Raw genomic sequence first — 14,501 nt, forward strand, 5'->3', positions numbered from 1 at the left:
GCCGAGGGCGACTGGTACCACCACCCTGTGGGGGACGCTGTCGCAATAAAGGCGTAGGTTCCCGGAAGCTAGCAAACTGCTGCCGAGTCTGGTTCGCCTGGATTCCCCGCTCCAAGGCCTGCTGTGCTGCTGGGCCAAACAGCTCCCCCGGAACCACGGGGAGAGTGCGGAGGGCTCTCCGGCCCGGCTCCGAAAGCGGAGATTGGGCCAGCCATACCTGCCGGCGAGTCAGCGTAAGGGTCGACATTAGTCTGCCAAGCTCCCTTGTGATAAGACCGAACGCCTGCAGGGATGCATCACTGAGGCTCTGGACGGAAGCATCCACGCCAGCAGCTTGCAGGGACTGGGACAAGGATAGTATCAGGTGGGAAAGAGAGTTTCCAAGACGACCCATGCGTGCCGCTGTTTCATAAGCCTTGACTAGAAAGTCGTCTGTGATGCGACACTGGGGCCTGGGACAGCGAGCATCAGGCCTCAAGACCTCATTGGGAGACACAATAAGGGCGGCAATAGATGGCTCCACTGCTGGCATCTTACCCAGTCCGTAAGTGTCAGCGTTCTGCATTGAAGCTAAGGCCCTGCCGTCAGTGGTGTGGTGGGAAAGCGATTTCGGGTCTGGCCAGCATTTGTGGAGCTCCTCAATGTATGGCTGGGAGGGTGGAACGGAGAAACCCGCCAGGGGCGGGGCCCACCTAAAAAATGCACTGGATGAGGTGCCCGCAGTCGGGGCCTCATCCAAGCCTAAGCGTGCCAGAGCCATACGGACCACTGGCTTAACTGTCGCTGGAGCAGACTCTGAGCCTGCCCTGGACCCACTTCCTGACTGCTGGGAACAGGTGTCAGAAGCGTGGGTGGAGGCTACTAGCTCTCCCTGTCCAGGCCGGTCCTCACAGAACTGGCTACAGGAAGCCCTCGTAGACAGGGCATCCTCATCCCATCCCGGTGGGGTAGGTGTCATAGCCTGCGGGCTGTCATTCTGGGTTGCGTTCACCCTGCCTGGCTGAAGGTTAAGGAGCAGCGCTTTAATCTCAGCAAACTCTGATGTCAGCGTGTCGACCTTAGTTGCCAAACAGTCCACTTTCGCTCTATCTATCAACAAAGGAGATGTCTGCTTTAACGAGCGAAATCACTCGCTGCTGCAATACACACTGTAAAAGGAAATGAATTAGCCGACAACAGCCCAACGGGGCTCGTTGTCCGACGGAGGCTCGCCGATACTGTAGCGCAAACACTTAGCTCGGCGGCAATAAACAATAAAGGAGACCGAAAACAGACTCCTATCAACAAACGTAACTTAAACTCTAACGACGGGAGGATATACTCACCTTGTTATCCTAGCTCACCTGTCGTTAGCCTCGCTGAATTGAACCGGCGAAAAACACCGGTGTTACAGCGTCTAAAGTGTTAGAGTGTAGCCGTGACTAACTAATCGCAGCCCTTGGAGGACGAAACCGTAGCTCCAACCATGCGGTTGCAGGGCTTCCAGCGAAAAGTCAACGGCTTATCTCTTTAATCAACCTGCATTCGCGGATTACCTGCCGCGAGAAGATTCAAGGGACATCTCTGATGATGACGTGGGCTTATATAAACTACGTCATCCCAGGTCACATGTGACTTTGTTGATATTAAATACTTGACCTGCGCGTGCGCGAGATGGATAACATCCAGTGTTAAACACTGCCTCTGGCAGTCAGGAAGAACGAAATAGAACTCCCCTTTACAGACATGCCCACTTTATGATAATCACATGCAGTTTGGGGAAAGTCATAGTCAAGTCAGCACACTGACACACTGACAGCTGTTGTTGCCTGTTGGGCTGCAGTTTGACATGTTATGACATAGAGAACGGTCTTGTCTTAAAGACAATTTAACATCTTATAAAAACTGGATTCTATTTCCCTTCCAACTTATTTACCTATCTAAATAAACAGCAAACTATTTGCTGAACAAAGCAATTAAAATACGACTACAAGCCCGCAGCTATTTGGCATATAGCATCAGATATGGCGCAAACCAGATGTGTGATAACTGCCTAATAACATACTACTCCAATTTAACTAGCTCTCAGGCTGATGTTATCAAAACTAAATATTTACGACTATAATTGACTCACTAATAAAATGATACGTTCTTAAAGTGGAGAAGTCACGCATTTCAACTCCTTCTAATCCTTCCGGATGTGACACATTTGGCTGACAGAATAAGTAAACTAATCAATTAATTGGTTTAAGTCATTTATCAAGAAAAATTGCCAAATATTCTCTGGTGCCAGCTTCCCCAGTGTGAGGACTTGTTGCCTTCCTCTGTTTTATATCACTGTAAACTCAATATCTTTGGGTTTTGGACTGTTGGTTGGAAAAAAACACGCCGAATTCACACCAGAGCAGTAGCGAAGTGCGGCCTGCGGTGTACTCCCACGCAATGTCTATGGAAAGCTGCAGCGGCTACTCCCGAGCTCAGCGAGCTGCAGCTGTTTGATTCTGCTGCGAAGTGCTGCCAAACAAAAGTTGGGAAAAATTTAACTTTTAGCGGCGAAGTGCAGCCAGAGAGGACCCATAGCCAATCAGTAAACAGATCATGTGACTCTTGTTACATGTTGACCTATGTTACAGAGATTTTATTCCCGCCTTATTTCACTATCATTCAACATTTTGTAGCCTAGAGCATATGTAGCATTATAATAACAGTATGTCAGCGTCACCATGATAGCTAGTAAATCTTGCATCATTCAACTATTTCTGTGGTTTACATTTGCACCATAAAGGTTATGCAGTACAATGGAAAGAAGCCCAAACAAACATAGATCTGTGTGAAATCAAGTCATTTGGAGCGGTTAAACCAGGGGTGTCAAACATACGACCCGAGGGCCAGAACCGGCCCACCAAAGGGTCCAAACCGGCCCAGTGGATGACTTTGCAAAGTGTATAAATTGGAGAGAAGTCATCCAATTTTTCAATAAAATGCACTGCTATTCCTGTTATAGATCCCACATAGAGGCTACGTGACACAACACTATGAAGTCTAGGCTAATGTTCATGTAAGAGCCGCCAGTGAAAAACCTGTGTTAAACCAACGCTGTTCATGTCCCGTGTGAAACCAAGTCAACGTTGATTTATTTTACAGTAGTTTGGTTACATAGCTTCCGTCCTTTACTAACACCAGTTACGTAATAAACTTAGTTATTTTATGTAACAAACGTACTTATTTTAACCCAACCCACAATCTTTTCCTAAACCTAAGCAAGTAGTTTTGTTGTGCAAGTAAACCTAAAAAAGAAGTAAACCTACACTGGAAATTTATTTTGAAAAGAGACTGTATACATGTAATGAGCCCAAACTACGTTTCCTGTGAATACAGATGTTTATTTTGAAAAGACACTATGCATGTAATGGCCGTATATTGACACAACGTCCTAAACTGACGCTAGAGGAGTACCTACAGCGTCATAGTTGGAAACGTAGGGCCACCTACCAGGCGGCAGTGTTTGACGAGTTAGGAAAACGTGTTTGTTAACGCTCTATGTGAAGCTTTTTCTGCATATTTGATGGTTCAAGTGTGGATTCTGGAACAATTACCTGAAAACACACATCCGAAGCTACTCAAAACAGAGCATTAACGGCTTAACTGTGAATGTAGCCAAGGCTGTTCTCAGGGCAAACTAACCAGGAATATCAAATACCCTCTAATCACTACACACACTGTCCAGCTGCAGTCTGCAGTGAGTAGGGCAGCACCTGTGACAGTGGATGATATAGGTGCAGGTCTCCTCCCACAGGCTTTTCAGCTCTTTGAGCTTAGCGTGGGTGTGGTTCCTCAGCTCTTCATCTCCGCTCTGCAAAAGGTTCTCAGCCGCCACCAGCGCCATGTCCATCTTCACACGACCTTCATGCTCCGACTGATGGATCTTCTACACATTCAGAAGAGCACAGGGAACAGCATTATAGTCAATATAAAATTGAACATAGTGTAGTGAATAGGGGTGTGACGATTCACTCAGCTCACGATATGATACACAATATTGGGTTCACGATCTCGATACGATACGATATTAAAACAATAATTTTAACAAAACTTGAATGATGAAAATATATGACTGAAAAAGTACCTTTTTATTCAAAAGACAAAATGCAAAACAATGCTGTTTTTTGTCCTATAGTTCCATTTTTTATGATAACAGTCCTTCCTCCTGTCCTGTCTTCCATCATTCAGTATCAAATCAAATCAATTTATTTTTGTATAGCATCAAATCACAACAGAAGTTATCTCAAGACGCTTTATACAGACGTAGGCAAAGTTGTTGGTACCCTTCCGTTAAAGAGAGAAAAACCCACAATGGTCGCTGAAATAACTTGAAACTGACAAAAGTAATAATAAATAAAAATTTACTGAAAATGAACTAATGAAAATCAGACATTGTTTTTGAATTGTGGTTCAACAGAATCATTTTAAAAAACAAACTAATGAAACTGAACTGGACAAAAAATGATGGTACCCCTAGAAAAGATGTAAAATAATGTGACCATAGGGACATGTTAAACTAAGGTGTGTCCTGTAAATAGCATCACAGGTATCTTCAAACTTGTAATCAGTCAGTCTGCCTATTTAAAGGGTGAAAAGTAGTCACTGTGCTGTTTGGTATCATGGTGTGTACCACACTGAACATGGACCACAGAAAGCTAAGGAGAGAGTTGTCTCAGGAGATTAGAAAGACAATTATAGACCTTCATGTTAAAGGTAAAGGCTATAAGACCATCTCCAAGCAGCTTGATGTTCCTGTGACTACAGCTGCACATATTATTCAGAAGTTTAAGGTCCACGGGACTGTAGCATACCTCCCTGGACGTGGCCGCAAGAGGAAAATTGATGACATATTGAAGAGACGGATAATACGAATGGTAACCAAAGAGCCCAGAACAACTTCCAAAGAGATTAGAGGTGAACTCCAAGGTCAAGGTACATCAGTGTCAGATCGCACCATCCGTCACTGTTTGAGCCAAAGTGGACTTAATGGAAGACAACCGAGGAGGACACCAAATCATAAAAAAGCGAGACTGGAATTTTCCAAAATGCATATTGACAAGCCACAAAGCTTCTGGGAGAATGTCCTTTGAACAGATGAGACAAAACTGGAGCTTTTTGGCAAGTCACATCAGCTCTATGTTCACAGACGCAAAAATGAAGCATCCAAAGAAAAGAACACTGTACCTAATGTGAAACATGGAGGAGGCTCGGTTATGTTATGGGGCTGCTTTGTTGCATCTGGCACAGGGTGTCTTGAATCTGTGCAGGGTGCAATGAAATCTCAAGACTATCAAGGCATTCTGGAGCAAAATGTGCTGCCCAGTGTCAGAAAGCTTGGTCTCAGTTGCAGGTCATGGGTCCTCCAACAGGATAATGACCCAAAACACAGCTAAAAACACCCAAGAATGGCTAAGAACAAAACATTGGACTATTCTGAAGTGGCCTTCTATGAGCCCTGATCTAAATCCTATTGAACATCTGTGGAAGGAGCTGAAACATGCAGTCTGGAGAAGGCACCCTTCAAACCTGAGACAGCTGGAGCAGTTTGCTCACGAGGAGTGGGCCAACATACCTGTCGACAGGTGCAGAAGTCTCATTGAGAGTTACAGAAATCACTTGATTGCAGTGATTGCCTCAAAAGGTTGTGCAATAAAATATTAAGTTAAGGGTACCATCATTTTTGTCTAGGCCAGTTTCATTAGTTTGTTTTTTTAAATGATTCTGCTGAACCATAATTCAAAAACAATATCTGATTTTCATTAGTTAATTTTCAGTGAATTTTTATTTATTATTACTTTTGTCAGTTTCAAGTTATTTCAGTGACCATTGTTGGTTTTTCTTTCTTTAACGGAAGGGTACCAACGATTTTGCCTACGTCTGTATATAGAGCAGGTCTATGACCGTACACCAGAGTTTAGAGACCCAACAGGATCCACCAAGCGCACTGAGGCCAGGAAAAACTCCCCGATTACTGGGAAGAAACCTGGAGCAGAACCGGGCGCAGGGCGGGCGGCCATCTGCCGAGACCGGCTGGGGGGATAGAGAGAGAGAGAGAGAGAGAGAGAGAGAGAGAGAGAGAGAGAGAGAGAGAGAGAGAAGCAGCCACAATAGTAGCCTAGCAGCTGTAATAGATAACAAGTAGGACTGATAACACAAAACCAATAGTGGTGGATGGAACTATCAGAATTGATGTCATTGGGTCGTCCTCAGACGGGCTTTCAAGCGGAGCTTCCAGCTGTCTCAGTCCTCCATACATCTTGCTAGCTCGCCAGCACTGTCCAGCATCTGTCCTCAGTACGTCCATGTGTGTTGGTGTGGGACGTCCCTGCGATCGATGCCCGTGCGTTGGTTCCCGCAGCATTAGCATGCTTGCTGGGAGCTCTTGATGTCTTTGGCAGTGACTGAGAAGTATCAGTCCTTCCTCCTGTCCTCTGTCCTCCATCAGTCAGTATCAATCCTTCCTCCTGTCCTCTGTCCCCCTGTCCTCTTTCTTCCATCAGTCAGTAACAGTCCTTCCTCCTGTCCTCTGTCTTTCATCAGTCAGTAAAAGTCCTTCCTCCTGTCCTCTGTCCTCCTGTACTGTGTCTTCCATCAGTCAGTAAAAGTCCTTCCTCCTGTCCTCTGTCCTCCTGTACTGTGTCTTCCATCAGTCAGTAACAGTCCTTCCTCCTGTCCTCTGTCTTCCATCAGTCAGTAACAGTCCTTCCTCCTGTCCTCTGTCTTTCATCAGTCAGTAAAAGTCCTTCCTCCTGTCTTCTGTCCTCCTGTACTGTGTCTTCCATCAGTCAGTAACAGTCCTTCCTCCTGTCCTCTGTCTTCCATCAGTCAGTAACAGTCCTTCCTCCTGTCCTCTGTCTTTCATCAGTCAGTAAAAGTCCTTCCTCCTGTCCTGTCTTGTATCAGTCAGTAACAGTCCTTCCTCCTGTCTGTCTTCCATCAGTCAGTAACAGTCCTTCCTCCTGTCCTCTGTCTTTCATCAGTCAGTAAAAGTCCTTCCTCCTGTCCTCTGTCTTCCATCAGTCAGTAACAGTCCTTCCTCCTGTCCTCTGTCTTTCATCAGTCAGTAAAAGTCCTTCCTCCTGTCCTCTGTCCTCCTGTACTATGTCTTCCATCAGTCAGTAAAAGTCCTTCCTCCTGTCCTCTGTCCTCCTGTACTGTGTCTTCCATCAGTCAGTAACAGTCCTTCCTCCTGTCCTCTGTCTTCCATCAGTCAGTAACAGTCCTTCCTCCTGTCCTCTGTCTTTCATCAGTCAGTAAAAGTCCTTCCTCCTGTCCTCTGTCCTCCTGTACTGTGTCTTCCATCAGTCAGTAACAGTCCTTCCTCCTGTCCTCTGTCTTTCATCAGTCAGTAAAAGTCCTTCCTCCTGTCCTGTCTTGCATCAGTCAGTAACAGTCCTTCCTCCTGTCCTCTGTCTTCCATCAGTCAGTAACAGTCCTTCCTCCTGTCCTCTGTCTTGCATCAGTCAGTAACAGTCCTTCCTCCTGTCCTCTGTCCTCCTGTACTGTGTCTTCCATCAGTCAGTAACAGTCCTTCCTCCTTTCCTCTGTCTTCCATCAGTCAGTAACAGTCCTTCCTCCTGTCCTCTGTCTTTCATCCTGTCCTCTGCTGATGTCCCTCACTGCTGCATGTAACGTTAGGGCTGGTAGGGGTGGGGGTTCTTTGTCTCAGCCAGCTGATCAGTTTACCAGTCAGATACATGACAAACTAACCTGAACAGTGAGACTACACAGCCTACTGCCAACTCCTCTGTCCCCCTGTCTTCTGTCCTCCATCATTCAGTGACAGTCCTTCCTCCTGTCCTCTGTCTTCCTGTACTGTGTCTTCCATCAGTCAGTAACAGTCCTTCCTCCTGTCCTCTGTCCCCCTGTCCTGTCCTCCATCATTCAGTAACAGTCCTTCCTCCTGTCCTCTGTCTTCCATCAGTCAGTAACAGTCCTTCCTCCTGTCCTCTGTCCTCCTGTCCTCTGTCTTCCATCAGTCAGTAACAGTCCTTCCTCCTGTCCTCTTGTCCTCTGTCTTCCATCAGTCAGTAACAGTCCTTCCTCCTGTCCTCTGTCCTCCTGTCCTCTGTCTTCCATCAGTCAGTAACAGTCCTTCTTCCTGTCCTCTGTCCTCCTGTCCTCTGTCTTCCATCAGTCAGTAACAGTCCTTCCTCCTGTCCTCTGCTGATGTCCCTCACTGCTGCATGTAACGTTAGGGCTGGTGGGGGGGGGGGGGGTTCTTTGTCTCAGCCAGCTGATCAGTTTACCAGTCAGATACATGACAAACTAACCTGAACAGTGAGAGTACACAGCCTACTGCCAGCTTTAGTTTCAGTCTTGTGTAGCCGAGGGTTACGCTGCTCCTATACTTTATGAAGGTAATAAATGAATAACACGGAGCCTCCGTAGTCTGCAGCCTCGTCAATAACAGCACGTCACCGCTTCACGTCTTCCGTTCCTCCCTTCACAATAAACTCCCCGGACACAAACACTGAAACACGGCTTACTAGAGGAACTAAAGTCATTCACAACTCAACTAAATAACCTACACGTGTTTACAGTTAGCTGTTAGCCGCCGAGCTAGCGCGCTCTGCTTGTGTAAACAGCAGCGCTGGATGAGAGACAGCGGACAGAGCAGATTGAAACGTTGCTTTCCTCCATGTTTAACCGTTTCATCGTGTTTATGCTTGTTGAACAGGTGGAATAACTTATCTTGGCTTTACACTTGCAAAGTTTTATTGCACTTACAGACACAAGAGTAACGTCAACTCGTCTCTCCACCGCAGCCTCTCTGATCAGCTGTTCACTGACTGCGCTGTGTGTGTGCGTGTGTCTGTGTGTGTGTGTGGAGCTCCGACAAGGCCTATGAAAGGAGGCTGAGTCATGGCCGGACATGGCTCCGGGGGTATAACACATGCGCAGTGTAACTGAAGCTGCGGCCGTGCGTTATGATTGGTTCAATTTCGGAGAGGGCAGACCAGATTCTACTCAGCCTCCTTCCATAGGCTTTGCAGAGCAGCTGCAGATTTAGCCCCGGAGCCCGTATGTACCTAGTACACCTATCATGCCCTGATATCGCGATTCAGTTTTTCATTTCGACGATGCATATCGTCATGTTTTTATATCGCAATATTTCGTCACACCCCTAGTAGTGTATATTCAACATTAAATAAATAAATAATACTCTCAAATGGTAAAATGACTGTGAGCTCATGAGCAGCTTTCTCACCCAACATGTATCATTAGTGCTAATACTTCTCATTAACCCCATTCATTTCACTCTTCCTGTGTAACATCTTTCACAGAAGAGAATGTTGGAAGTAATTTCATTCTCAGTTCTCCTTAGATCTCATTTCTATTTGTATTATCAAGTAAGCTGCACTCATTTTAAAATCTAGTGTACTCTTTCTAGTTTCTCAGCATTACCGACCCTACCTTTAAGTTTCATTATCTTATGAACAAAAGATATATACATCCCACTTCATCATTTTGTAATTCCTGCAGAAATCTTCAAATGTCAAAAGTTTTTGATTCCAAATCACAGCATGGCTTTTTCTCTGGTGTTTCTCAAGGTCTTGGTGTCTTAATGTGGTATTTTGGAAGGATTATTGATCATTTTTATCAATTCTCCAGTGGTAAAAAATTGTTAAATTTAGCACCAAATCTGTGTAACAAATGGTATCAACACAAAAGTTCCTACAACAATTCAAGAGACATAATAGAGCATTTGTAATCATACACAATCACAATTAATTTTAATGAATTAATTCATGTTTTTTTCTGATTTATGACTAAAACAACTTGACACACAGTGCTGAGCTGCATCTCAAATGAATCCTCAGGTTCCCAGCTTTCAGATGATGTACACCACTTCTATGTGACATCTACTGTTGACCTGCTATCTCCCCCTAAAGACTCCCTTGCCCCGCCTAAAAAAGACAAAAAATGTGTCTATGATACAGAGGGGGGGGGGGAGTGGAAAAGGTTAAAATATACAAAACACTGAAAACTGATGATGTGTACACACTATAACCTTTCAATTTTTAAAATGTATTTATTTATTTAAAATGTCAGACTATCTAAGGATCTTTAGACACTTGGTTTCTGGAGGTACTGTATAAGTACTGAGGTGTGTTTCATTCCCTTTCCTTTTCGGAAAATGACGGTGTCCATGATTTCTTAATTTGTTTGTATATCTACTGATATGTAAATAGAAATTGGTCACAAATAAAGGACCTCAGATACTGTACCCTGCTCAGAGACCAGAAGCTGCAGCTGTCCCCACTCTGGAGTCTAATCACAGAGTACTGAAGTAGCAGCGCGGTCAGAGGTGAAGGGTCAAACAGTAAGTTAAGGGGCAGTACACATGCCGTGTCTAAAAACGCGTGGAAAATGCCAGCTGTGCTGCTTTTTTTTCTTTTCAATGGGAAGTTGAGCTCCTGTCATGTCTGCTGTAACTAGGCAACCAAAATCTGTGTGCTGCGATGGCGATGATGATGAAGCTGCAGTAATTTAGCAGGAAGCCTCGCTGACTAAACTAAAGAAAATTAAAACAAAGACAAATGGATTTCCAGCACCGGTAATCCCTCACAGTAGTTTTACTCCTGATTGTTAGTCTGGCTGAACTTTTAACTGGATGTTGTGTCGTCCTTGGTCAGAAAGGGTGAAGCCAGTAATAGAGTCTGTGGGACAGATCGTAAAGCTCTGGGTAGTCCTGAACTAAAAGTACACCATGTGTACAGCCCCTAGGTATCTCACCTCTGTCTCCCTGAGTCGGATCTCCAGGGCATCACGGGGCCCCTGGGTGTTGTCGTTGGCCTTCAGTCTCTCCTGGATGGCCCGCATCCAGGAGAGGGCCGCCTCCAGGCTCTCCATGAACTCCTGCTCCTCCTGCTGCGTCATGACCAGTCCCAGGCCTGAAAAGAAGAACAGGAGTCAGATTCTAGGTCAGCAGGCTCTTCATGTTAAAGGGGAACGTATTTACACATTTTGAACAAAAATGTTGTGTTACAAACTAGGAGCTTGAAGTTTGAAAAGACATGGGCATTTACATAGTAGGCATGGTCTAACAAAATGTTCATATAGGTTGCATCGTTGGAAATGTAGGATCCAGTGTTTAGGGGAGTTTCTCCCATACCATGGACTAAAAGTACAATGGAACGCCACTCAAAGTCGGAGTTCCTACTTGTAAACTCGGGGCGAATCCATCTACCCCGACTTCACGAGGACGCAGTTGTCTGACGTCACACAACAAAGCAACGTAAAGTATATCTACCTTTAAAACCTGTTCTGCATGTAAATTGATGTCAAAATACGTCACCAACGTTATTAGGTAGCTGGTTCCAGTAAACAATCTGTGTGAGTGTGTCATGCGTCATTTTTCCTCCTCCGTTTCATTTATATATACATGGAGACTGCAGAATTCAATAGTGTTTACACTTGCCAAAGAAACATCAGTTTGTCACAGTCAGCCATGTTTTTTGTTTACGTTTTGGCATCGTGCATCTGGAACGCTTGGAGGTGGGAAGTTGGAAATTTCCACTGGGGAATTACGAGCTCCGACTTTGACTGGAACGCATAAAAGTAAGGATATCTCGGCTTCCGCTGTTTCGAGTTCGGCCACTGATCTAAGGTATAATGTTGAATCAACACCTCACTGATGGGACTTTTTTTGTATGTGTCCACCTCCTGTACTGTATATTATATTTCATACTTTTGGAAGAAATTTAAATAACTTGTCCCCTGTCTTGTTATGTGCATATTCAAGAACATGGTAATGGCACAATTCCAGGAATTCCGTCAACTGAAGCCAGTAAGGCATTGTGCAGAAACTTCAGTGTGCCCTCAGGAGAGGCTGCTGGAAGAAAACTTTGAGAGAACATAACTGGCAGAGGTAGTCATGAAATGAAGAGTGCAGTAAAACGTATGGCAGGGAGGAGATCTGGCACTGGAGGAGCACAAAGAGGCACCACATCATTTCTTATAGGGAAAATAAAATGCAGGCAGCATGACTCATTTCTCCCCACCACCACAACATTCCTTCTACCCAATATGTGCTTGTTTTGTCTCAGACTCTTGAAACTTGGTAATATTTAGAAGTCCCTGTCCTCAGGGAAAGAGCATTTAAATCATTTCTTTATACTTAATCAAAATTTCTCGTGCTAATACTGATGAAGAGCTCGACTGCAGTTGTTTTTTGTCTTAATCAGATTTCTTTTTATCTAATGTTTTAATTTGTAATAGAATTGTGTCATCATTAATAGCATTGCATCTGGCAACTACAGTAGATGCAAGGTTCTTTATTTGTCATTTGTCAATTCCAGCAAAGCAGTCATTGGCAATGAAAATCTTTGCGCACATAAAATATGTATAAATACAAAAGGGGAAATCACACAAGTAATATCAAAAGCAAAATGATAATCAAAGGCATAAAATAGTGCAGTTAAAATAGATATAAACATAAGTAAACATAAAATAGTAATGTAAATATAAATTGACTGAGTTCATCTTTGCATGCAAACTCTTTATTAGAAACCAATACCGTGTTTTTGAGAATCAATACAGTATCACAAAACATTACATAGCGATATTCAATTTTTTTCCGATATTTTCTTACACCCCTAATAATGAGAAGAAATATATAGACACAGGGGTGTAAACAGGAATGGAGTGTGTAATAATGACAAGTAATATATATACACACAGGGGTGTAAACAGGAATGGAGTGTGTCATTATGACAAGTAATATATATATCCACAGGGGTGTAAACAGGAATGGAGTGTGTCATAATGTATAAAGTACTAAATGTATTGGGAAATAAGCTATAATTTTTTTCTCCTTTTCACAATTCAAATGTGTGTGTTTTATATTCTCACCAGATTTAGTTTTAGGGGACAAGGCTGCCAACATGTGCTGCACTTAGCTCAGCAGCTAGCTACATTACTAGTACTAATTCAGAACCTGTAACGTTGCTTAGTTACCTTTCTCTCGCTTTCACACTTGAGTTCTCTCTTTCTGTACTTTTAACAAACTCACAACATATCAACAGATGCTATGGGGCCACTTTTAGTGACAACAGTTGAAACAAGAGGAACAACTGTAAACATGCGTTATAATAGCTCACTGTTGTCTCCATTTGAGAAGTGAACTGTTTAGTGAAACTGTAGCAGGTTAACCGTTAACCGGTGCGTGTGTGTGTGTGTGTTTATGTGGAGTCGGTGAAGCCCCTCCTCCCTCAGTTTGACAGCTCGTGCAGTAAACTCGCGCATTAACACTAACCTTAATCCAGGTCACTCACACGTGCCAGTGACGGCGGTAATATTATATATGAATATATTTGTTAACCGCTGAAACTGTCTACTTTATGGATAGATCTTCAGTCTGCTACTAACCACCTATATGCTCTGCTCATTTAGAGGTGAAGCTTCAACGTTAGGACCTGGTATCCGGTAAATCTCCGCGGTCACATAACACAACAAACCCATATGAGTGAGACGTCCACCTCCGCAGCTCATTCTAGTCCTGTCATAGAATGTAGAAGTGTCGTAAACACGAGAGACTCCGGGGAGTTCAACCGTCGGTATGTAGCAGTAGGCCTGTTATCATGAAGCTAGCTCAACTAGCGGCTTTCTAACCCTCAAAACACTCACGGCTTCGTGTTCATCAGGTGTGTTCATCAGGTGTGATCAGCCGCTGGTGTGAACGCTGCCCTCCGCTGTGTCCCGCTGTGTACACTGTACAGTGAAGTTGTGGCATACAGGAAGTAGAGCCGAGGGGCACTGGGGGGGCGGGAGTCAATGCTGCATTCAAAGACTCCTTGTAAACTATAGTACGAGCCGAGACTACAACAGAAATGCAACCTTCGTTTATTATTAAACAAAATTTACAGAGAAACTGACAAAACACAATACAATGTGTTTCAAATGGAATGAAAATAGCAACAACTAAACGATAACACATGCATGTCGGCGCTTCCTTAAAGAATGAAACAAAGGTGCTTGCAGGTGCACATTACACTGCAAAAATAGGATGAAAAAGTATATTCTTATCCATTTTTACTTTAAACTTAATATGATCAAATAAGAGATACATTGGAAAAATATTGCACCTATAGTAACAAGATTGTTTGAGCTACACTAATGTGTGATTTCACACGTTTTACCACAAAGTATTTATATTAAGGATTCATAAATCTATAGAAAGGATTCATATTTTCCATGTCAGTCATTTTGGATTGATGAATATATTCTCCTAAAATAATGTCCCAATAACTTACTAAATTAAATAATAGCCATCATAGAAGCTTCCTCCAATAATAAACTGTAAAAACAGCAGTAGTATACAGTAAAAGGTGTAAACAAAACTGAAGAAAATATATATATATATATATATATATATATATATATATATTTTTTTTATTTACTTATACAATTTGTTATGGGTTATAAATTGTGTAAAATCCCACGGTGAACGGTAACCTTAGTTATTATATGTATGT

The 14,501-nt window shown here is 43.5% G+C and overlaps 1 protein-coding gene across 2 annotated transcripts in view; it reads right to left on the reverse strand.

Annotated features, from left to right (window-relative positions):
• The window catches only part of syne3 (spectrin repeat containing, nuclear envelope family member 3), an 81,220-nt gene extending 67,434 nt beyond the window's left edge, over nt 1–13,786 (reverse strand). Inside the window, exons 1-3 of one of the 2 annotated variants that reach the window (XM_074659954.1) lie at nt 13,654–13,786; nt 10,762–10,919; nt 3,735–3,907 (exon numbers count right to left, since the gene is read on the reverse strand). In XM_074659954.1, the coding sequence (XP_074516055.1) occupies nt 3,735–3,907; nt 10,762–10,905 (317 nt within the window). In that variant the 5' untranslated portion in view covers nt 10,906–10,919; nt 13,654–13,786. Of the gene's footprint in view, nt 1–3,734; nt 3,908–10,761; nt 10,920–13,398; nt 13,537–13,653 lie in introns of those variants that run through there. The other variant, XM_074659955.1, reaches the window with a different exon arrangement.
• Nucleotides 13,787–14,501: the final 715 nt, after the last annotated feature.

The sequence above is a fragment of the Sebastes fasciatus genome, chromosome 15 (genome assembly GCF_043250625.1).
Source record: "Sebastes fasciatus isolate fSebFas1 chromosome 15, fSebFas1.pri, whole genome shotgun sequence".
NCBI classification, from domain to species: Eukaryota; Metazoa; Chordata; class Actinopteri; order Perciformes; family Sebastidae; genus Sebastes; species Sebastes fasciatus.